This window comes from Eublepharis macularius, chromosome 14 (assembly GCF_028583425.1).
Source record: "Eublepharis macularius isolate TG4126 chromosome 14, MPM_Emac_v1.0, whole genome shotgun sequence".
NCBI lineage: Eukaryota > Metazoa > Chordata > Lepidosauria > Squamata > Eublepharidae > Eublepharis > Eublepharis macularius.
Window position 1 is genome coordinate 40,920,112 of NC_072803.1, and position 25,097 is coordinate 40,945,208.

General features: G+C 45.0%; 1 protein-coding gene across 2 annotated transcripts in view; it reads right to left on the bottom strand.

Moving 5' to 3' along the window:
• Positions 1-1,170: 1,170 nt before the first annotated feature.
• The window catches only part of LHX2 (LIM homeobox 2), a 29,108-nt gene continuing 5,181 nt past the window's right edge, over positions 1,171-25,097 (bottom strand). The window contains exons 4-6 of one of the 2 annotated variants that reach the window (XM_054998253.1): positions 24,498-24,502; positions 17,009-17,207; positions 1,171-1,940 (exon numbers count right to left, since the gene is read on the bottom strand). In XM_054998253.1, the coding sequence (XP_054854228.1) occupies positions 1,653-1,940; positions 17,009-17,207; positions 24,498-24,502 (492 nt within the window). In that variant the 3' untranslated portion in view covers positions 1,171-1,652. Of the gene's footprint in view, positions 1,941-17,008; positions 17,215-24,497; positions 24,503-25,097 lie in introns of both variants that reach the window. The other variant, XM_054998252.1, reaches the window with a different exon arrangement.

Here is a 25,097-nt window from a genome sequence, read left to right on the forward strand (position 1 = left end):
GGCAGCTTCATGAGTTCACACACCCCTGGCAAATATCTGGGACTGGCAGAGAACTGATCAGCCATCAGACAGTTCTGACAATGCAGTTTAATGGCCTCCCTCAGTAAAAAGTTGCCCCGTGAGTGACAGCAGCACGTCTGGAAAGCCGTGGTATGGGATTGGCTCTGTGGTGTCACTGGTTCCTTGGACTAGGGGGAATCTGAGCTATGGTGATTGTAGGGCTCTTTGATAGACTTCTCTCCCTCCCACCAGCTGCTGCCTCAGTGGTACAAAATTTCATCAAGCATTTGGACCTTTTTGATCAAGAAGTACAGCCTTTTCAGAGTCCCTCTGCAGTGGAGAGTGCCCTAAAGTCAGAGCTGACCTATAGCAACCCCTGGCAGGGTTTTCATGGCAAGAGACTAACAGAGGTGGTTTGCCATTACCTACTTCTGCAACCCTGGCCTTTGTTGGCGGTCTCCTATCCAATTGCTAACCAAGGCTGACCCTGCTTACCTTCCGAGATCTGATGAGATCAGGCTTGCCTGGGTTATCCTGGTCAGGGCTCCGAGTCCCTCTGTTGGTAGTCAAATACGACACACAGCACAGCTCCACATGACCCTTCCACCTGTAATACCCTGGAAAGCATTCTAGACAGAACACCCCACCTTCTCTGCTTGCTTGGTAACACAAGTGAATTTTTAAAAATACCTCAGAAGGCCTTCTCTGAGTATGTGTGGACTTCTTCATTGACTTTTGTTTATGCAGCTGCTTCGCTGAGTACTTTGGATGCCGTATTTTAATCCTACTGCTGTATTAATTGCATTGTGAAGGGGTGTTTTTGTGTGTTGGTTGCTTTGATGGTTCAGAAAAACAACTAAAAACAGTGAATATATGTATGCCTATTATGGTGATCTTCATTCACTAACAAAGATACCAATGTTTTTACTTCCGTGATGCAGCAGGAAAATCTGGAAAGTGCCAGTTCCCCTGAGGCCCCCCCCCTCTTCGATCACTTCTCCCCTGCCCTATCACGGGATGAGAAGATTCTGGTGCTCCCCCTTAATGGATCAGACCCCCCACTTCAGGCATCCCTGGCCTTCACAACTGCAACCAGCATGTGGTAGTTTCCGTAAGTGGTTTTATTACTGGTTAGATTTTTACAAATTCTGATAGCCGAACAGACTTTTCACTTTTTAAATTCTAAAACATCAGAACAACCAATGAAGGGGCTTAGGACTAATTCAAAGTAACAAACTCTTATTAACATTTTCTCTTTTTTTTTCTTTGCCCTGGTCATAAATATACAGAAAGGAGAAAGGAGGGAAAGGGTGGGGAGGGGGACATGTGATCCGAAGGATGGGATACCAGTATATAAGGCACATGGCAGTCTTTGAAAATTACAGAAGCTTTAGCCAACTTAAATTAATTGCTGTTTCCCTTGCCCAGTCCACAAAACTGTACATTGACACAAATGTTGTGTGGCAGGTAGCACTTCCAAGTTATTCCTTAGTCCGTCACGATTCTCAGACCAGAACAAAGCGGCCTTTTGACTTCCTGGAAAGACCCTATGCTGTGGCTAGCCCAGCTGTGAAAAGCCTCTATTCACAATACACTTGGAATTCAACTAAGAATAATTCCTTTTTTAAAGAAATTATTTGGAGAAAGAGTCATCAGAAAAGATTTGTCAGAGTCGTCTGTGAAGGGCTCCGGGATTCATGGACTTCCAGGCTCCCCGGCACTGACGTCAAGACAGAAGTGACAGATGGCATACTGGGGTTAGTCAAGTCCGTTAAGGTGGTGGGGGTGCTGGAAGGGCTCATGGAGGCATTGGAGATTTCAGAGGCAGGGCCTGACGGTGTGCCGGCTTGGAGCGTGGAGTCAGACGTCTTGTCCACCCCTGTGTTCTCTTGACGTAAAAGGTTCCGTCGGAATTTGGCTCGGGCATTTTGAAACCAGACCTAAAACATTTTGATAGAAAAGAAGTTAATTTAAAATGGCAGACATAAAACACAGCCTTTTGTGCAGCGTCAGTATCATGCATTGGCTAAGAGAATGAACTGTGATTTGGGAGGTCCCTGGTTCAAATATCACCTCTGCCATGAATTCACTAGGTGACCTTAGGGACATCACTTGTCATCTCCTAGCCACAATAATATTGGCCCACCCTACAAGGTTGCTGTAGGGTTACATCATCATCACCATCATCACCAGTTTGGCATAGTGGTTAAGAGTGCGGGACTCTAATCTGGAGAACTGGGTTTGATTCCCCACTCCTCCACTTGAAGCCAGCTGGGTGACTTTGGGTCAGTCATAGCTTCTAGGAGCTCTCTCAGCTCCACCCACCTCACAGGGTGTTTTGTTGTGGGGATAATAATGACATACTTTGTAAACCGCTCTAAGTGGGTCATCTTGAAAGGCGGTATATAAATAGAATGTTATTATTATTAGTTATTATCATAATAATAACTGCACTTATATACCACTCTTCTAGACAGATTAGTGCCTCACCCAGAGCAGTGAACAAGTTAGTGTTATTATTATCCCCACAATACAGCTAGGAAGTTGGGGCTGAGAGGAGTGGCTTATCCAAGGCCACCTACTGAGCTCATGGCAGTAGTGGAATTTGAACCAGTAGAGTGCCGATTCACAGCCGAACCACTGTGCTACAAATAGTATATGAGAAGTGCTTTGAATGCTTGAAAGCGCTATACAAATGTGAAGCATTATTATTCTATACTTCCAATGATAAACGGATCAATGAAGCAAAGGCTGAGTGGGATTCAACCTGAGCAACTCCTGAGGGCCAGTGTGAGTCAGTGGAGCCCTGGGTTCAAACTCTTGTATGTGTTCCCCATTCTTTGGAACAGCCAATCATGCTTATTTGTTTAAAATTAAAAGTCATTACAAAAGTCTCAATATAGTCTTTAACAGAAAAAAATAGACCAGCAGCAAGTACTCTGGGATGAGAAACATCAGCTGAGGCCAAACTCAGATTAAACTAGACTTAGATGTACTATAAGAAATGGTCTCTGGTAAGGAACAAAAATCGATGGAACAAATTTATAGCAAAGCTTAGAGGTTGCCAAGGCAAAGACACCCTTTAAGTAATGTATTTAGCCAGTTCATGGATCAAAAGAAAAAAATGAATCAGTGTCCTTCAGTTCAGAGTAGTTATCAAGAACATCTTTCAGAACTCAGCTGCGCAAATATTCTGTAGGGTACAATATAAAATAACTGTACCATAAATTCATTTCTACCCCCTTCGTACCCATAGATACAAAAATGTTGCTCTGACAAAGTTTGGTATTTTCCATCTAGGTATGTTAAATGCAAACTCGGACTCTTAAGTCTTATGGAACCTTTGCAGAGTAGATGCAAAAGATTTAATCTTGCAGGTAGATTTATTAGGTATCATCTCTCTTGAGTACCTAGCACCATATAGAAGAGTCCTGAATAAATTGAAAACATCATTTTGTCTCTGAGGATGCAATCCTATGCATACTTACCTGGGAGTAAGCACCACTGAATGCTGCGGGACTTACTTAGACATGGACAGATAGTGCTGTAATTGCCCTCCTTAACTGCATGAGTTCTTTCTTTCTTTCTTTCTTTCTTTTTCTTTCTTTCTTTCTTTCTTTGTCTGTCTGTCTGTCTGTCTGTCTTTCTCTGTCTGTCTGTCTGTCTGTCTGTCTGTCTGTCTGTCTGTCTGTCTTTTCTTTTTTCCTTCCGTGATACCCTGCTTTCTCCCCAATGCAAACCCAAAATTGTTTACATCATTCTCTTCTCCTCCATTTTTATCCTCACAACAACCCTGTGAGGTGGGCTATGTTGAGAGACTGTAACTGGCCCCAAGTCACCCAGCAAGCGTCCATGGCAGAGCCAGGAAGATCCTAGTTAGAGTGTTGCTTTGACCACCACTGCACCACGCTGGACCATTTGCCACCCAGTCTGCTACACACAGAAGGGGAAATCACTTACCATACCTTGCGCTCCTTGGAGGAAAAGGAGGACACAAATATAGCTATTAATATTATAAATGAATATTAGCAATAGAGATTCCTAGAGCAGCACCCAGTTGAGCAAAGGCTGTTTGGGTCTTGCTTGCTGGGGTCAAAACTTGTTGGGAGAGAAAAGTACTGGATCCAAACTGCCTGAGCAAGAAAAATATGTCCAAGTGGCAGGAATACACATGAAGCTGCCATCCACTGAGTCAGAGCACTGATCCATCTGCCATTCACATCACCTACTACTCGATCATTTGGAGATGCTGGGGATTGAACCGGGGAGCTTTTGCATGCTAAGCAGATGATCTACGAGTGAACCACGGCACCAGTCGCCATTTAATTAATTCTTTTTATTTTTAAAATAAATAATCCACACTGCCAGTGTTGTGTAGTGGCTGGAATGTTGAACTAGGATCTGGGAGACCCGGGTTTGAACCCCCTCGTTCCTATGGAAGCTCGCTGGGTGACCTTGAGCCAATCATAACTAACTTACCCCACAGAGTTGTTGTGAGATAAAAATGAAGGAGAGCGGAACAATGTAAGCCATCCCCACTGGGGTGAAAGGCAGGGTATAAATAAAGTAAATAAATCAATATATCCGAAGTAGATGCATTCAGATGATTGATCTAACCAAAAAAAGGCATCAGTTGTCTAGACAGACAGACAAATAGAAATGATCAGCATTAATGGCCAGTTCACATATGCATATTTACCACTCATTGAGCAAAATGTCAACTTGCATCTGTGAATCAATTATCACACTCTGATCACCACCGCCACCAGCTTCCATATCAGCCAATGTCCATTCCAATGCTGGAGACTGAAAGCCACCAAATGAAGAGACCCCAAGTAGTAAATAGGCACATGAATTGGCCGTAAGAAGTGCCATCTGCTATCCTGGACACCAAAAGCCAGCCTTAATTAAAGTAATCCCTCTCCTCCCAGAAAACCTAGGAATCCCAGCTCTTAACCTCTATATAAATTATCTCCATACAGAACTATGGACTCAGTGCTGACCTCCTGTTTGTATTTCATCTGCCAATAAAAATTGAGATTGTAGAGCTCATATTGTAAGACTTTCTAGATCAAAATCTCACAGGCCGTTGTCTCTGTAGATATGGGTCCTATTCTATAACATTCTTCAGGAGTGGGGAGGGGGCTGAAATAGTCATTTTGAAGCTCTGAAGGACTCAGATCACCAGCAAGACTCCATAGGAGTACTGCCTGTACCTGTACCACCTCTGTACCATAGTGACAATTTGCCTGAAGAATCACCTGCTGGCTGCCCTCCATTGTGTTGTAAATCCCATGAAGATGGAGGTCCTATACTTAGGTCATGGGACGTTGGAGGGGGGGATCCAGCTTCTGGCCTTCGATGGCGCACCACTTGTGCCCGTTTTGCCAGTCAGAAGTCTTGGCGTGATGCTGGTCTCCTCTTTATCAATGGAGGACCAGGTCACAGCAGTTGCCCAGTCTGCTTTTTTCCATCTTCGGCAGGCCAGGCAGCTTCCTCCCTGTCTCTTGACCCGTGACCTGGAAACAGTGATCCATGCAACAGTCCTCTCCAGATTGGATTACTGTAACTCGCTGTACACAGGGCTTCCCTTAAGTCTGACCTGGACATTACAGCTGGTCCAGAACGCTGCTGCCCATGTCCTGATGGGTGTGCCTTTCATATAACTCCAGTTCTGCAGCAGCTACACTGGCTTCCCGTGGAGTTCTGGATCAGATTCAAGGTTTTCGTATTAACCTATAAAGCCCTAAACGGACTGGGACCAGCATGCCTGAGGGACCGTCTCTTCCCATATACTCCCCAGAGGGTGCTGAGATCAGCCGGTAAGCACCTACTGGTGGTCCCTGGCCCCAGGGAGGCTCGATTGGCCTCAACCAGGGCCAGGGCCTTTTCGGTCCTGGCCCTGACGTGGTGGAACTCTCTGTCTGATAACACCTGGGTCTGCCAAGATCTTGTCTCCTTCAGGCAGGCCTGTAAGATGGAGATGTTCTGCCAGGCCTGTGGTTGAGGCCATCAGGGTTTCCACCAAATGAGCCTCTCTCCTGGTCTCCTCTATGTCTGTAGGGGGCATTGACCATGTACCCCCCATATATGCGCGACCACACATGGTTAAGCCGCACCCCCACCTCCATCAGATGTTATATGGTTTTTATACGGTGAGCAGGTGTTTTATTAGAAAGCTGTGTTAATTTATTGTGATTTTATCTTGTATATTTTATCTTCTGTTGTGACCTGCCCTGAGCCCGCTTGCGGAGAGGGTGGGATATAAATATAATAATAATGATGACAACGAGGACGAGGACAATGATGATGATGGAAGATGGCCTGAAGATGGTACTGCAGCTACCAGCTCATAATGATTCATGGGACAATAGTGGTCAATTTCATTGGCTCGATAAAGCTGCAAAGAATATAAGGAAAGCCTTGCAAATCAGGGCAAAGACGTTCTATCTCATCCAGCATCCTGTTTCTGCACAGAGATCAACCAGAGATCGCTAAGAAGCGCATAAGCTGGGCATGGGAGCAATAGGTTTTCCCCATTCTTTGGTTCACGTGGCCTCTGAAATGGAGGGCCCATTAATTTCTCACTAATAAACCAATGATGACAGATGCGTGTAATCTCCTTTTAAAGCCATCTAAACTAGTGGAGATCACTATGTCCTGTGGCACTGAATGTCATGTGTATTGTATGAGAAAAGACATCCCTTTTCTCTGTGCTGAGTTTATTGCCAATTAAGTTCAGTGAATGATAAATTCAGGGAGTTTTTCTCCAATCAGGCAGAAGTTCATAAACCTCAATAATGTCCCTTTCATTCCTGCCCCCTAGTTTTAAAAGCCCCAATCTAGTTAGCTTTTCCTTGTAGGAAAGGTGCTCCAATTCCTTGATTTCATTGATACTTTCATTGTGCTTTTCTGCACTTTCCTTTTCCAGCTCTATAATATCCTTTTTGAGATGGTATGACTATGAACTGTCTATGGCATTCCAAATGAGGCCACACCATAGACGTATGCAAAGGTATTATCATAGTCTCAATCCCTTTTAGTCTCAATCCCTTTCCTAATAATCCTTAACATAGAATTTGGCTTTTCCACCTCCACTAAGCACTGAGTTAATGGCTTCATTGAGCTAGCCAACATCATCCAAGGATCTCTTGTCTGGATATTTTGCCTCAATGTGTAATACCTTTGCATTGCTCTTATTTATATTGAATCTCATTTGCTATTTTGTTACCCTTTTGCCTAATCTGAAGAGATGCTTTTAGAGCTCTTTGATATTCACTTGGGTTTTCACCAGCTTGAATGATATCATGTTGGCCGCAAACTTGGCTGCTCCAACTCTATTTATCAGATAGCACTAATCCTAATACCGCTCTTTCGGGGACCTCACTGCTTCCTTCTCTGCACTACAGAGAATGCCCTCTGCTTTCTGATCTGTAACTCATTACCAATCTGTAACAAGACATTCTATTGCTCCATGATTGGTAAATTAACTCAAGAGCCTTTGGTCAGGGATACTATCAAACACTTTTTAGAAATCCAACTACACAGTGACTACTGAAGTCCCCCTGTCAGTATGTTTGGTGAGACTTTTTAAAAGTTTCGAAAGACAAGACTTCCCTTGCCAGAAGCCAGGCTGATTCTACCTCAGTAAGGCATGTTCTTCTGTTGGTTTAATATTTTTGGTAGTAATCATTATATATTTGTTTTTGCTTTATCTGCTCATTCATTAGGAGTTAAGTAGTTGGGTTGCAAATCAGTACTTTGGTGGTTCAAATCCCTCTAGTGCCAAGTAGCCTTAGGTAAGCCACTCCTCTCAGCCCCAGCTTCTCAATTGTATTATGGGGATAATGATAACACTAAGTTTGTTCACTGCTCTGAGTGGGGCACGAATCTGTCTAGAAGAGTGGTATATAAGCGCTGTTGTTGTTGTTGTTGTTGTTGTTGTTATTTATATGTATTAATTGTTTTAGTGTAAATATCTGTTTTTTATTTTTTTAAAAAAAATTCTTATAGTTTGATAGATTTTTCAGGAGGAGGGATAGATATTATAAAAGCAAACACACACGACTCAAGCTTTAAAAATATGTGGGGGGGGTGATTTTAGTGGTAAGTCATAAGATTGACAGTTTAACACTGGATCTCTTTAAGGACTCTTGGAGTATATAGTGTCTGGACGCAAAGGCATCTTTATGATTTAGTTTGCTGATTCTGGCCTGTCCCTTCAGTTTGAACTGACATATCTGTTACTTCTTAAAAGAGCCAATGTGGTGTAGTGGTTAGAGTATCAGACTAGGATCCAAGCAACCCAGGTTCAAACCTCCACTCTGCCCTGGAAGTTTTTCGGGTGATCTAACCCCACCAGGGGTCGCCATAAGTCAGCTATGACTTGAGGGCACTCTCCACTCCAGGCTGCTCATACGTACTCAGCCTAGCCTACCTCCTAGGGTTATCGAGAGGATGAAATGCGAAAGACAAGAATGGCATATGCCACTTTGGGTCCCCACTGGAGGGAAAGGCAGGGTACAAATGAAGTTAAATAAATAAATAAAAATTACCTGCAGTAATTGGGGGGGGGGGGTGTTCATTTACAAAGTGCATCCCTACCACTCTTTTATATCCTGGGGGTAGCCAATGTGGGACCAGGAGACCCAGTATTCCCACTGCCACTTCCATAGCTGCAAACTCAATATCCAGTCTCCTTGGCAAGGCAAAGGTAGTTTGGTTTAGCAACAGGCTAGGCATCTGGCCCCAGACCCCATTGTTCGGTCAGTTCATCCTGTTTACAGAGGCTGCTCGAGTCATTGCCTGTGTCCTTATGGGTCAAATCCTCCCCCCACCCACTCCGTCACCAGCAGCAGTTCCTAAAAATGCATAATTTACTTGCATACTAGGAAAAATATTGCCTTCTAAGTGGCTATATGTCAGCCTGCTGCTGTATGTACAGGAGCAGGGTGAGCAGGAACGGCTGGCAACTCTGTTTTCAGAGACCGTCTCCCTTTTCCCTCTTGCTTGGACATCGGTAAGAGCCCCTCCTAACACAGCCAACTAAGTATTTGTCCAACTCACTCACAAAAGCTTCCAGTGCAGATGAATGCCTCCAGCCTCTTTTTCAGGAAGAAAAAACTATAGTCCAACCCCAATCTTTTTAGCTCCATCATTTCCTGCCTTGATCAATGTAGTCCCAGATCTAGCAGTATGAAGCATAGCCCCCTGTCCTGACCAAACTCTATGGTTTTTTAAATAAAATAATTGTGTGTTTCTAAACTACAGCTTGTTTTTCTTTATTAGGTTTACTGGCATGTTTTCTGCACAGACCCGGCTGCAGTTTCATGAGCACTGCCTTTAGAATGCACCCTGCTGAACACAGGAGGAAAATGCACAGGATCAGACTTATAATCACGGCTCATATAGTCCTGTTGTATGCAAGACATCTAAGTTGCAAGTGAAATATAGGCTATGGAGCCTTTTCAAATAACAGGAAAAAAGAGCATACTCATTGTTCTTCATACTGTATCAACCACTGGAGCAACACGCTCTCACCCCCCTAATGCATGGAAGGTGGACTTCTTTCCTTTTCACTCCTTTATTTTACAGAGGAAGCTATGTGCTTGTATGCTGAAAAGGGCAGTACAGAGGCTCCAGAATGCCACATTTCAAAGGGGGGAAACAACATTAGTTTTTTTAAAAAATAGAAGCTTCCTCCAAGACAAGTAAAAGGTGAGTCTTGGACCTGAGAAGGCTGACCGTTTCTCTTTTACACCAGGACACCACACCTGCCACCAGACCTTCTCAGCCCTCCTCTGCGGGCTCATGTGCACAATCATATACGCTTCAGAGGCTGCCTTATACCGAGTCAGACCTCATGGGTGCATCTAGATCAGTACCAACTGCCAGCAGCATTCCAGGTTCTCAAGTGGTGTTCCCCAACATACCTGCTAGCCAAGATATTTTAAGTGGAGATGCTGGGGAATCAAAGCTATAGCCTTCAGTATGCAAAGCAGTTGCTCTCTCCCTGCACTAAAATCCCTCGCCAAATGATCCAGCAGTTGCCATTTTGAAGTTATCATCACACAATGGCAAACCTTCTCTCCCTTTTTTAAAAAGGGCATTGTAGAGCCTTGCAGTTCTTCATGAAATAATGAACTCCACCAGAGACAAATACTGGGAGGGGCCGTGGCTTAGTGGTAGATCATCTGCTTGGCATGCAGAAGGTTCCAGGTTCAGTCCCTGGCCTCTCCAGCTAAAAGAATCAGATGGTGGGTGATGGAAAAGATCACAACCTGATATCTTAGATAACTGTTGCCAGTCTGAATAAACAGTATGGACCTTGATTCAATATAATGCACCTTCATATGTGCATATGACCCGAGTCATTGTTTTAACTGTTACTTAGCCCAAGATGAAACAAGTGAGTCAGGAATCCCCAACCGTGTCCAGTTTAGTGGACCATTTTTCAGCCACTGGAACCACACCCCATCCCCAATCACTGGAAATCTTACTCAGATGCCTCTTTGTCTTCTGAGACTTCACCCACAGACTTCAGAGGGTATCTTCACAGCCATGAGAGGATAGAAATTTTATGACCACAGTTGCCTTAATAGTGAGTCAGACCATTGGTCTATCAAGGTAAGTATTGGCTACCCTGACCGGCATTGGCTTTCCAGGTTCTCAGGTTTTCACATCTCCTGCTACCTGATCCTGGAGATGTCAGGGATGAACCTGAGATTATCTGTGTGCAAAGGAGATGCTCTATCACTGAGCCATGCAGTTGGAAGCAGACTCTCTAGGAGAAAAATCATACCCTTAAAGTTCATCCAGTCAGAATACCAGTGAATGTTGAGATCAGGGCTTTTTTCTGGTCAAAGAGATGGTGGAACTCAGTGGGCTGCCCTCGGAGAAAATGGTCACATGCCTGGTGGCCCCGGCCCCTGATCTCCAGACAGAGGGGAGTTTAGATTGCCCTCCACGCCGCTTAGCGTGGCCATTTTCATGAGGTTCCAGAACTCCATTCCACTGCGCTCCAGCTGAAAAAAAACCCTGGTTGAGATCATGTTTCAGCAAGCCAGGCTGCTTTCTTCCAGTCCCTGCTCGATTCCCCTTCACATTTTCCAACGCCCAGTGATTAAGTTCTAAAAGGGGAGGTGCTGGGACTCCACAGGGTCACCCTCACCAACCAGGAAGGCCACTGATTGCCGATGTGTGGGTGAACTGAGGGTCAAACCACAGGAGACAAAATACACTCAAATTACGCTCAAATACACTCAAATTACAAAATACACTCGAATTACCTATGTAATTCGAGTATATTTTGTCTTGTGTGGTTTGACCCTGAGATCTTTGAGCTAAACAAAGATCTTCTCAGAAGCCTTCCTCTCTCTATTTCTCTTCACGTCCTAAGGATGGTGATGAAAATAGATATGGGGGATTAGCCCTACCTCAAATTAAGCCCTTCGTCACATCCAGGGACATTGGCATTAATTAACGCATGTCCATGCACACACTGGAGCAGGAGTCTTGTGACACCTTCACACAGTTACCCCTCTAGAGCAGCAAAGAATCTGATACATTAAGCAGAATGTGGACTCCTCTGAATGTGCTTGGATTTTATTTTCAGGTTTCATTTTCCAGTTCTTGATGTTGTAGAGAAGAACTACCAGATTGCATGACCCATTTCTGCTGTGTACACTTGTTCTGGATGCAGATTCCTGTCCCCACACGGCCACATGTGCCATTCCTGGCCCCCATTCTTAGCTTTTGACTGTCAAGTTATGCAAAAATAAACTCTGCAACTAATATTAATTACATGCAAATTAGGAAAGGCATAGTTGCTGTTCCAAACACAGGCTGTCTAGCGGGGATTAATTTGTGCCAAGACACACTTTGTTTTCTTTTTTCATTGCAGAACTTTACCTAGGACCAAATGAGTTAAGAACAGATGAGAATGACCTTGGAGTAACAATAGAGAATATCCATGCTTCATGGAATGAGGAAGAAGGCTTTCAAACTAGATTATAGTATTTTCAGACATGCCAGCACCTCAGCATCACTTTTTCTAGACGCTGAGTTATGGACTGTAGCACAGACTTATTGCTATTTTTGCAGACCACGAAGAAAGGGCCATTCCATAGGGAAAGGACGCTCCCTGGAGGTTTGGCTAGGAGTTGTCCACAGCTTGAAACATAGCTCTATATGATATTCTTAAGAGAGACATTAGAAGCAAGAAATAATGTAGCATAAACCACTGTCTACTTGCAGAAAAAGTTGTGCCTCAGGCAAATAAGATCTGATTGCAGTTGTGCCCCCTTCCCAAAAACACACACACCAGAACCTCTCCCTGTCTACCTGGGAAGGCTTGTGGTTTCAATATGGAGGTAGGATCATCCAGAATACTACCTGATAGAAATAGGAGGACTCTTCTGAGTACCGGGGGGGGGGGCATCCCCTTTTTCTCACTCTCCATTTCTGTATACTAGCAACATTTTTATTTGATTCACACATGCAAATTGCCCCAGGATTTGTTACTACGAACATCTCATACACATAATAACTAACTTGTGGAACTTATTGCCACTACCATAAGTAATTTTTAAAAGGATTATATAAATAGCTGAAGGACTACTCTATGAACATTTTATTAATAGCCATGATAGCAAAGAATGTAGAACTGGCACATTGCAGGGCCAGATACCTCTGATTTCCAAAGGCTAGGAATTAACTCGAGATGATGGGATGGCTGTCTTCACCATGCTTTGTTTGGAAGCTTTGGTAGGAGGGTGCATCTCAGGGCCGTTTCCAGATGGCTTACCTGCACCCGGGACGTCATGCTACGTTTCGGATCGTGCCGGGGAAAACGCGAAATATCGCGTTTTCTTGCGCGAGTTTTGCGCGACATCGTGCAAAACTGGTGCGAGAAAACGCGATATTTCACGTTTTCCCCGGCATGATCCGAAACGTGGCGTGACGTCCCGGGTGCAGGTAAGCCATCTGAAAATGGCCCAGGTTGCTCACACACTCACTGATTCACCTTACAAGCTGTTCACCAGTGATGAACTTTTGTCAATCAGTTTGGCTGTTTGTGAACACGTTGAGCCTGTTTGTTATGCTACTTTTCATGGATTCAGACGGTACCATATAGTTCAATTGGCAGTTTCACTCATGTATATTCTAACACAGCCCAATGGAATCCCTACTTTCCCCCTGCTGCCTCCTCCACAAACCAATAGTTATTGCATACTGCTCAGTGGCCAATCACATAAACGATGAGCAAATCTATCAGTCAGCTGGCAATGATAAACACTGTCTGAAAAAAACATCTGTTTGATGTTTATTGATGTCCATATTATCAACATTTTATCCATGCACATTTTGTCACAGTCTTATGGGAGACATACTTCCTCCCTCATGTAATTTAATTACCTGACCATACCATCCATGACCTGAGGTAGAATCGTATCACTTACTGCACAGATGCAAAAGTCCCCACAAGAGAAGGAAATGAAACTTTGCCACCACCATCACTGTCCAGCTGTTTGATGGTCATTTGAGGTAAATGGCAGCTAGGCAAACACATCAGGAGTTCAACACTAGGCCCATGGGTGACTGCAGCTGTCAAATACAGTATGTTTCCCTATTGAATATTTTTGCCATGAAGTTTATGGAAGCCTTAGGGGCATCTGTTGCTGGCAACCATCACAGATAGAAGGCTGAGCTTGATGGACATATTTTGAAACTGTATGGCCCTTCTGATCTCCTTGGGACACAACTTTCCTCCCCTAAGCCACAGCTAAACTGCTTTCCTTTGTTAGAGGAATCATTTTTTTTTGTCCATTCAGATCTTCCTTTGCTGTATACAGTCCCATTTTTCAGACAAGGGGTCACTCTTGAGGACAATCCATAGGCGAAGGCACGAAAGAATGGATTGTATGGATGCCATTGGTTTCTTGTCTCTTACATTTTATCCTGCTCTTCCTCCAAGATTCTTGGGTCAACATATAGAGTTCTCCCCTCCTTTTCCACAGCTCTCTTTAATTCCCTACTAACCCACATCCTGGAAGCCTATGACCCCAACTCCAGGCATTTTTAGAGCTAGCCAAGATGCAACCTACACATAAAACATTCACACAGTTCCTTATCATACTCACAGAACCCTGCAAAATGCAAAGTATGAGTCCGCCACAAGCGGGGCATTCTGAGTAATACTTGCACCTTGGGCAAATGTCCTGAATGGGGCCCCGGAATCACGGCCACCATCACCACTGTCCCTCCCACCCAGCTCAAGCAAGGAACAGCCCTCACCCTAGGCAAGGTGGTTGGGCACAAGTAGCAGATGCCAACCTGGCTGGCTGTTGCCTGAGCCCTGGAGGAGGCAGGTACACGTGGTAGCCCTGAGCTGGCCCGATGCTGCTCAAGCCCCAAAGAGGGTGGGTGTGTACAGCTGCTACCGAGCTGGCAGCTGCCCAAAGGCCAGAAGGGGTGGGTGCATGAAGCCACCATCAGCTCCTCCTCTTTTCCCCTCTGTCAGGGGGGTAGGGCCATAGACAGTTAGGGGCCCTAGCCCATGGCAGCTGCCCCATGCCTCAGACTGCACCTGGCCACAAGAAGGCAACTACTGCCCACAAATAAATGACAGGATTTGGTTACTGTATTTCTGCACAACCATCTTCCTATTCCCCTCTTAGCCAATAGTGTTCAGCTCACCAGCACAAGGGTGAAGTTTTCTATAAGCCCACTGGTGCGGGGAGGGCGGAATACAAATGTAAACAAACAAATAAATAAATGTGAAATCTGATTAGAGTTTCAGAACTCAAATTGCAAGCTTCATTGGTTCACTTTAAGCATTTCAAGGACAGCTGGCTGACCCTTTAAACAGACAGCTAGATTAACAGCAGCCTGTACGACAGCAAACTAACTTTCTAATCAGAAACGATGCCCAAGGAGACCAACTTGGCATGTCTTGCCATTTGGAAGGCATGGGCAACTGGAACTCGTGTACGTTATAATGCTTGAAAGGAGCCATGGTTCAACGGCTGTGCACCTGCTTTGCATGCAAAAGGCCCCAGGATCATTCCCCCACCCCACCACCTCTGATGAAAAAGACCTTTACCTGAGAGCCATCAGCAGTCAGAACAGAGAGTACTGGACCAAATGGGACCAGTGCTTCAACCTGATATAGGGTAACTTCATGTGCTCCAAGAGGGGGACCAGCAGGCAAACATGGCTGCATCTGGCTACCTTTGCACACGGCCTTCAATGGCAAAAACTCCACAGAGTTTTAGATCCCTGGTCCAGATTCCCAGAGTGTGATAAAACTCTTTAATGCCACCTCTGTGTGCTCTAGGTCTCCCTGCTTAAACAGTTGACAATGACTGAGCTTCTTTAGGCTGTCACGGACCCTGTACAGACACTGAGCCAGCTTGCCTACAAAAATCCAAGCAGCACAACTGGTTTTGCAAGGGCTTAGCCCTGAAAAGACATCTGCCTACAGAGAGAGCTCCACTTTCAACACGAGAGGTTCTGGGGCTCAAGCCAGCCTGAATGTCATTTAATCCGTGCTGGCTATTCCTACAAGGGTGTCTAAACCATGCCGGCACACAAAATTGGGGGGACTTTGTGTATGTGGTTCCAGTCATAGCATTGCTGATTAAAGCCCTTGGTCTGGCTTGGAATCAGCCTTTGTGAACATTGCCCAGCATAGCTCAGGGCAAATTCCAGTCTGCACTGAACTAGCATATAACTTCCATGGGCTACCCACATGAAAACAGAATTTGCACCAAACAAGAACCTTGGGATGCTAAAATCAGATAGATTCAGTTGAAGAAAAGCAACAATTTCCAATCCTACCCTGCCTCCATCTCATGATTCAACCTTCCTGTGCTTGGCCCAGCCACAGTCAGAAGTAGACCCAATTAAACCCTTTTCACATTCTTTTTTTAACTCTCACTGATGCACAAAATTCCAATCCCTGTTACAAAAAAGCCATGCAGTAAGACTATAAGAAGGATCTGCATGTGCGGCTGTCAGAATTTCTAAAGTAACAAAGGTGTCAAAAACCATAACTGGATTCCCAAGCTGATGTCCACATATCTGAAGAAGTGAGCTCTGATTCACAAAAGCTCATATGGAAATAAACGCCGTAAGTCTTTCAGATGCCAATGGGTTTTTATTTTAAAAACAAGAAGGCCTAGCCAAAAACAGATGATGCTACAGCATCCTCCAACAGCAGCCAGACATAACTGGCAAGGCTCCCTGCTATGGACAGCTACCACCACTCCAAGCAAAAAGCCAGCTCTCATGTAGTTCAGACACAGCCCAGCTGCCTCGGAAGTGTCCACCTACCCAAGCACCATAGTAATGCTTTCTGACTTTCTTTTTTATGTTGACCTTTTATTGTTGCTGAACTTGGTTTGACTTGTTTTGATACTGCTGTCATCTTATGATCATCATGGACAGGATAGAAAAGCATTTGGGGTTTTTTGGTTAAATTTAGAGTACCTGGTGGGAGAGCATCTGCAACCATCCACTCCCAGGGGGCAAATGCTGCCAGGGCTTTGTTTACATCTATGTTATTTCACCCAGAGGCTCCTCCTTCTGTTTACACCTTAAAGCCCTTCCGTATGCATCTGAGAATGATGGTATTCTCTAAACTGTGCCGCCATTTGCTTCTTTAGCCTATGTTCAGAAACATGCAAACAATCGTTTGCTCGTCATCTAATAAGGAACTTAGAAAGTGCTAGCACAAACTGGCTATACTTAAGAAAAAGGACAGAGCAGGGGGGAATTGTGCATGGAAAACCACACATGGTTCGCAAAGCTCACGCAACGGCAGTTTCAACCACACCCCCATATCTCCCATTGACAGAGCAGAGAGCCAGATCTTTCCTTGGCCTGCCTAGAGGGCAAACTGGCACCCATAAACACATGTAGGTGCAACAGTATCATCCTTCTGGCACTCCAGAAAGAGTGCTGCCGATTTTCTTGGGGCAAGAGCCAAGGCTTTGGCCTCTCTTACCTGAAGAACTCTCTTGGTCAAGCCTGTTTTCTGAGCGAGCTGTTTCAAGTCCTTGGCATCCGGATTGTGGTTAATAGCAAAATAAGACTTCATTGTCCGCAGCTGGTGATGTTTGAAAGATGTCCTCATGCGCTTCGTTTTCTGATTGCTGGGGTATTGCTGGTCTCGGTCCAGGTGGTCCCCGTCATTCTCATTGCAGCTCAAAGCTGGAGACAAGGAGGAAGAAAAGGGCAAGTCAGGCTCAGCAAGAGCATCTACCGAAACAACAGACTGCTGTGTGCACATTGTCTGCCCCTTTCACTCCCATAGCCTCACTCCTTTCTTTCTTGATAATAACCAGTCTCTAAGAACTCTTACCTGCACCTTGGTTTCCTCTACAAGGGCAGGTGGCTTTTTCCCACCCTTTGCTGCTTCTCCCATCCCGCATTTTCAGACACAATGAAAAAAGTCGAGAGCAACTCTGCAAGATGTTTTAATGCACTTTGCACTGCTCAACTGTATTGTGCAGCTACAAACCCACAACAACCGAGTCCACTCAAACCTTCAATGGCAAAAACTCATTCAAAATCCTCAGCATTCATTCCTTCCAATCCCAACTCTGCTGGATATGAGAGACCATTTAATAAAAACCCTGTTTTAATCAGGGAAAAGGAGATTTTATACACCTGACAGCAATTTCCAGTTATAACTTGACTGGAGATGGGAGGGGGATGAAAGGGGGGACAGTTCCAGAGACATTGGAGTGGAACCAAAGACCAAAATGGAAGTTTAAAGTAATTGTGTGTTTGCATTCCATTCAAATCAAACTCCCTTGAAGAATGCTGTTCGGAGAACTCTTTTTTTCATGTATTTACTACAGACAATTTAGATCAATTTAGTCTACCTCATATGGCTGTAAAAATTCACTAATGAAGCTTACACAAAAGAGGCAAAGGAACCTTACAGTAATTAACAAACAAGGCTACAATTTGCACATTAAGCAAAATATGCATATCAGTGTGTGTTTCTTTTTTAAAGCTTTTCAGCACCTACAGTGGATACAGAGACACAGGAATTTCCTTGTACAAATAATCTGAAGAGCAAAAGTTCACCCCACAAAGAAGGCAGCAATTTCGGACTTTGCGTCATGAACATGACCTACTTGAGATTCAAGCATCCACAAGCTCCCTTTTCAAATTCAAAAAACAAAACAATATGTCGACAAGAAAGGAAATCCCTGTGAGTTTTGTTTTATATTCTCCCTTGATAATTATGTATCCAGTGCTCCCCCCACCCCTCCAAAAAAATCCCAGATAAATATCCACTGTGGGAGTGTTAAAATGTGTCTTATTGATCCAGCTGTCTAAACACTTCTGCACTGGCTTTTAAAATTGTCCATCATCATAGATTCAACATATCTCTACAAGCATATCCTTATTTCCAATGCAGATTATTTATCCAGTTGGAACTATTAAAAATTAAATGTGGAGCTGAATCTAGTGGTCACATTGGGCAATGATCAGTCTTCAGTAGCTATAGCACCAAATGTTCAGAAATGCTACAAAAAGCCATTGCATCACATGTGCAGTTAGCGAATCATGTTAATGCTATTTCAAGCAAAGACTTCATACTCAGCTTCTCCCATGAGTATATGGATGAGAGGTGCCACCCAGGAAGGGTTAGAGAAAAGATGGTTTTAGCTAGGTTTTCGTCTCTAACTGCAACCACAAGATTCCCCATCGAAGTTCACTGCTAATAGAGACAGCCACCCCTTAAGCTTTTTTTTTTAAAAAAGGAAATGGCAACAAGCAAAAGTCCCATTCAAAAGTCAAACAGGTTTTTGAAGAGCAGCTTCAAAGGAACTCAGAATCTCTTTAGAGAATATTAACCTCTACTCACTCTTGAAGTCACCTTCTCTCAAAATAGGTAAACTGCAAAATTATAATGTTGCTTTATTTATTTATTTATTTATTTATTTATTTATTTATTTATTTATTGTCCACCTTTCTCGCTGAAACTCAAGGGAGATTACATAGTGTAATTCAATACAAGCAACAGCCAGGGCATTCAACAAACAATACTATAGGGTATAAATTGCAGAAATTTGAAAACAAGCAGAAATGTGATACAGAGCTGAAACAATGTTCAAAACGTAAGCAATTTGACATGATGTAATAAACAGCAGTAATAGTGCACAGTAGTATAGTCTACAATCCCTATCCCTTTATCGAAGCATATATTTGACCCATTTCCTTACGGTACAGCCTATTACCTGTGTAAGAAAGCCCTCCTGAATAACTCGGTTTTGTTCAGTTTGTGGAAAGCAAGGAGAGTGGGAGCGTTCCTGACCTGTTTAAACAAGCTGTTCCATAATATGGGGCCACTACAGAGAATGCACAGGTACTTTTGATTTTGCCTTTTGCATGGTGGCACCTACAGAATGCCCTGTTCAGATGAGTGAAGCTGCCATAGTAGAGCACAGGGAAAGAGAGGAGAGAGACTCCACGTGTCTGTTAGCATAGATGCATGCTATCTTGGAGCCACCTCTGATGTTTGCCTTCAGCACCTGATTGTGAAAGATATACTGCTTCTGTATTTGGAGGTACCACTCCTAACTGTCATTCCTAAAGCCCATTGACAGACCTGTTCTCCACAACAGCTCTCACGAGCAACATATTCCATCTGAAACAGGTTTTGTTGGCAGAAGAATATGAAGTTTGAAGCCAAGCAGACTTTATAGCCTGCCTCCTGAATAATCCAGCGATGAAAGCTTGCTCCAGAAGCCTTGTTCATAAGTTAAAGTGAACATATATACAATCTGTGTACAATAGATTTTTCTTTATACATGCAGCAAGTAATCCTCATTTAATATTCAACATGTACAGCTGAACATGCCCTGACCTAGATAGCCCAGGTGAGCCTGATCTCATCAGATCTCAGAAGCTAAGCAGTGTCGGCCTTGGTTAGTAATTGGATGGAAGACCTCCAATGAAGACCAGGGTTGCAAAGGCAGGCAATGGCAAACCACCTCTGTTAGTCTCTTGCCATGAAAACCCCACCAGTGGTCACCATAAGTCAACTATGGCACTCTCCACCACCACAGCTGAACATCTGATTGAAACCCTACATTTATCCAGTAGAAAAAAGCAAGAGTTCAGTAGCACCTATAAGACTAACAAAATTTGTGGTAGAGTATGAGCTGGTATCTAAAGAAGTGAGCCGTGGCTCATGAAAGCTCATACCCTACCACAAATTTTGTTCGTCTTATAGGTGCTACTGAACTCTTGCTCTTTTCTACTGCTACAGACAAAATAACATGGCTACCTATCTTGATCTACCTACATTTATCCAGATACTGGTCCCTGGTTTCATTTGCAAAGTGAACTCGCATTGGTTCTTTCTTAGAAACAGGTGAGCATATATACATGCAAGTTGTATGTGTGTTCACTGTAACATGTGAACAGGGCTTACATTATAAATACCTGCTCTGCTGTCCTAACAGGACTGGTTCACAACAGAGACAGCAGTTTCTTGGAGCAATTATATTGATACGGTAACAATGAGACTCCATAACTCATCCTAGAGGTTGTTAGGTTGGGATTCCAAAACCTATGCTTCAGCATTATCTCTGCAATATTTGCAGCATCTTTGATCATGCACTGTTGTTCAAGTTCAGAAAATGTCCTAAGCCAACCTGCACTCCTATCCTATCTAAATCGGTTCTGTCATACATAAGCCCCTCTGTTACATTAAATACAGCACCTAGCATCTCATTGGCTCTTAATAAATGCTTAGGAATGGTTGTGAGATTGGTTACCTTTCTTAGTTTTGAGCAGATAAAAAAGATTTTTGCAATGTCGAGGCAGGTACTCTGGACATGTGTAGGGATGCAGATGTAGACCAAGCCTGGAGCCCCTTCGCTGCAGCCAACTGGCTGCATGATGCTGCTTTCAGTTAAGGATCCCAGATTACTTTTGGAAGATGCATCATGCAGCCAGTTGGCTGCAACTAAGGAACTCCAGGCTTGGTCAGTACCTGAATGGGAAGGCCTTCTGGGAACCTCCTACCCATGTACACCTCCCACCCATGGACAGCATAGTGAAAGAATGGCTGGGTATGATGTAACAAATAATGCAACATGGGAGGAAAGCATTAACATTCTGCCCTAATGCCTCCTCTTTTCTTCCAGTGCCTGACCAGAAACATTTTTCTGATAGCAAAATCAAAAAGAGTCCAGTAGCACCTTTAAGACTAACCAATTTTATTGTAGCATAAGCTTTCGAGAATCAAGTTCTCTCTTCGAACTTGATTCTCGAAAGCTTATGCTACAATAAAATTGGTTAGTCTTAAAGGTGCTACTGGACTCTTTTTGATTTTGCTACCACAGACTAACACGGCTAACTCCTCTGCATTTTTTGATACTGAGGCTATACTATACTCATTATGCATCTATTGAACTCAGGAAGAACCTCATGCCCAAGGTATGTTTTATTTGTCATGTCCTACTGGGAAGAGGTTAGTAAGTGCTTCAGCAACTCAGCCTCTTCCCTTTGGGCTCTGGTTGCTAGCTCCCCCTAAAGGAATCCTTACAATGGACTGGGGGATGGATTAACTAAGATAATAAACATGCTGGAGAGACAGGTTGCTAGCTGTCTCTGGTGAAAAGACCTGTTTTAACACAAGTCTTTCTCTTCTGCCAACACTTTCAGCTTGATTTTTATTTAGTTTTGTTGTACTGTTTTTGTCACTGTCTCTTTTCTACGATTTGCTTTCATTTGTATTTTTAAATTGTTATGCACCGTCTTGTGAACAGTTTTCAGATGTAATATGGTCTACAAATATTTGGAAACTGAACTGAAGTCTGAACTCCTGTCTGCAGCCTTTCTCCAGCTATTGGATGACATCATGTCACATCACAAAATGTTCACAAATATCAGTGTGGGGCATATAGTCAGCTAACAGGAGGCAGCGAGCCTTCTCTAGGGAATGTGAAATGGGGAAACCTGAAAGGCCTAGGGACCGAAGTGATTGTGCATTAGGCATGAAAAGGTGGAAGTCGGGAATGAAAACTTTAAAAGGTTGGGATAGATGGGCCAAGGAGGCATTGAAGCCAAAGAGGATAGTTGAGTGACATATTGATTCAAATAAACCAGTTCACACTTGGGATGGAAGCTATCAAGGGGCAGCCTAGCAAGAAAGTGGGAAGGGCAGAAGGGTGCTTCCCCTCCCCCCAACTCCCGCCATGATGATGAGAAAGAGAGAGAGAGTTTTGTTCTGAAAGCAGGTCCTTTAATCAAGCCTGCATGGATTAGGAATGCTTCGTCCTTGTTGCATCTGTCCAATCAATCGTTCACTCGGTCTTTAATTGTGGGCAAAACATGAGCCGTCACGGACAGAATATAAGATCCCAGAGCAGTCTCATGTCAGCAGGACCTTACACGACCCCCTTTCAGAAGGGCATGATGAGGTTGTGACACTGTGTGCATTGAACCATGGGAAAGCTCTTGCCCCCTCTGATACAAATCACATCATTGCACAAGTTGTGCCTATAAAGTTTCCTGATAGCAAGGTGAGCCATGAGTCGGGTGCCTGACAGAGTAGCCAAACTGGCCACAGGTTCAATGTTCACCATGTGCCTGGACGATCCACATATCACACCACTGAAAGGCATGACTCTCACTCCCTGCAATGGTCCCTCCCTCCCAAATAAAAGAGGCCAAGAATGCTCCACTAGATCATAGAGGCTGGGCTAAACATGTCTTTTTCCTATCTCCCTCTGCGCGCACAGGAAAAGAATGAATAAGGCCTTTGTCCAACCTCACGCCCTGTGAACAGGTCCAAATGGGCACTCACCCCATCAAGCATGGAAACCAGTCTGAACAGGATTTCCAGAAACAAAAATTGCTAGTGCATCATTGCTAGCCACAGAGAGACTTGCAAATCTGGGGTGAAAAAAGCAAAAGTTTGAGGAATTATCTTTGTCGCTGATGTTAGGTGGACATTGCAGAGCAGAAAAGGAAGAACGCCCACTCACACACAAACTGGCACCCCACAAGTATACCCTCCATGATATAGATTAAGCAACCCAGTGTAGTCCAGAGGCTTGCTTTGTGAATTGCTTCATTGTCCACCTGTTCTACATTCCTTTAATCGCCTCCCCACACACCAATAATAAAAGTCTGATTTACTAGAACAAAACTGTGCAGTGATGTGGGGTTGAACGAGTAGGACCTGTGGAGAACCCATCAAATGGTGGGGAGGGGCTCTAACACAGGAGTTTCATCTTCTAATCTTCCTTGTATTCTCTCTTCTAAGGGATCTGGAGATCTTTTTCTCCTGTATTTATGGGAAAAACTGCCAAAGGCCATAAGAGGAATTTGGCTGCAGTTGGAGGTCAGTGTATTCACGTCCACGGAGGGGGGGGGCACATGGTGGCAGCATCTCTCCTAGCCTCAGGGTACCAAGGGAGTATGTAACCCGAAGGGCTATTCATTTGCAAGCCTTGGACCATGTTTACATGGGATACTCCATTCTCCTGCTGGAGGTTTTGGAAGATTCTGGGAACCTCGAACACACCATTACCACTGTAAGACCATCTGGATTTGTTTGGGAAAACTAAGCTGCAGAATTTAGCTTGGGATCTTTTAAGGATTTGCTTCCTGCAGAGTCCAGATGAATTGCAGCTCCCCCATCGGGCAAGGCCCTGCAGCGAGGCTCTGGATGTCCAGAAGGAAGTAAAACGATGCACAGAGTTCCCTTCCACCAGATGTGATGAAAATAACTGGTTTAGGTGGCTTCAGTCAAAGATCAAACAAGTTCACAGCAGAGGAAAAGGAACTTCTGTGGTCAGAGGCAGGATACCTGTGGGGACAGGCAGCCTTCCTGCCCCCCTCCCTTGTGGTCTCCCCAGAAGCATCCAGCTTGGCACCAGGAATGCTAGACTAGGTGGCTCTGCCATCCGAACCGCTTGCTGTGTTCTCAAGTAAGCAACACAAACTAGCAGCCAACCCCACATCACGTATTGCCAGTTCCCACCTTGTCCCCAGCGAACCCCAAGCAAACAGCACCCATCCAGGCTTGCACATGTCAGGCACCGACATCCTGCAGAAAAGGAGAGCCAAAACTGAAGGGGAGGGGGGAGCAGAGGGCTGGCAAGAGGACAGGAGGAGAGAGAACATTCCAGAGGTCTTGGGCAGTTGAGGGGCCCTTGGAGGCAGGCGAGTCATGAGATCTGGCTTCTGTGAGGGTTGCATTGGGTCTCAGGGATGAGAGGGGAGGGGAGTTTTGGCTGGGGGATGCCACAGCACCCTCCCCTCCTCCACAAATAGACCCCGGTTTGAGTTCAGCGAAGAGCACCTATTTTATTCGAGAGCAGAAACACACCGCGACTGGTCAGAGGGTCACATGCTAGCCTGCCAAGTGCGCGTTCCCCCCGGGGCATGTCTGGATTCCAGGTCTACGGCCAGGATGTGGTCCTTTCCCGGGCACGGGGCAAAGAAGGAGCCGCGACCCGGACTTTGCAGGCCCTCCTGGTGGTTTTCCGGGGCCGGATTGGAGGGCCTCCGCTTCCCTCGGCTGCGGCCTTGTAGGTCGTTTTCCGAGGCCCTGGGCAAGAACGCCCGCAAGGGGGGAGCCCGGAAAGAAAGAGGCCCGAGTAGCGCAGCCTGGGCCGGGGAGAGGAAGGCGCGCAGGGGCGCTGCTTCGCCCCGTTTGGGAAATCGGGGGGGGGGGGGCAGTAGGCCCAGCCAGAGCTCGCCCTCCGCCCGGCCCCAGCTTTCCCTTCGGGTCTCCAGAGCGGAGGCTCGTGTGTGTCCAGAGGAGACGCCGCGGGCCGTTTGGCTGCTGGGGGAGCTCAGCTCCAGCACCGCCGCGCCCTTCCTGGAAGTTTCTCCGCGGGAGGGAGCAATAAGAGTGGAATGAACGAACCCCGCCGGGGGAAGGAACCCGTCTGCTGCTTCCTTCCCCCCGGCCCCAGCCAGTTCTCCTCCGACAAACGCGAGAAGGACCCGGGATCCCCGCAGCCGAGGGGAGCGCAAGGAGAGCTCTGTTTGGGCCGCAAAGCGGATCTGTCCCTTGGAAGCCGATCTCCCCGGCCAGGCTCCGTTTGTGG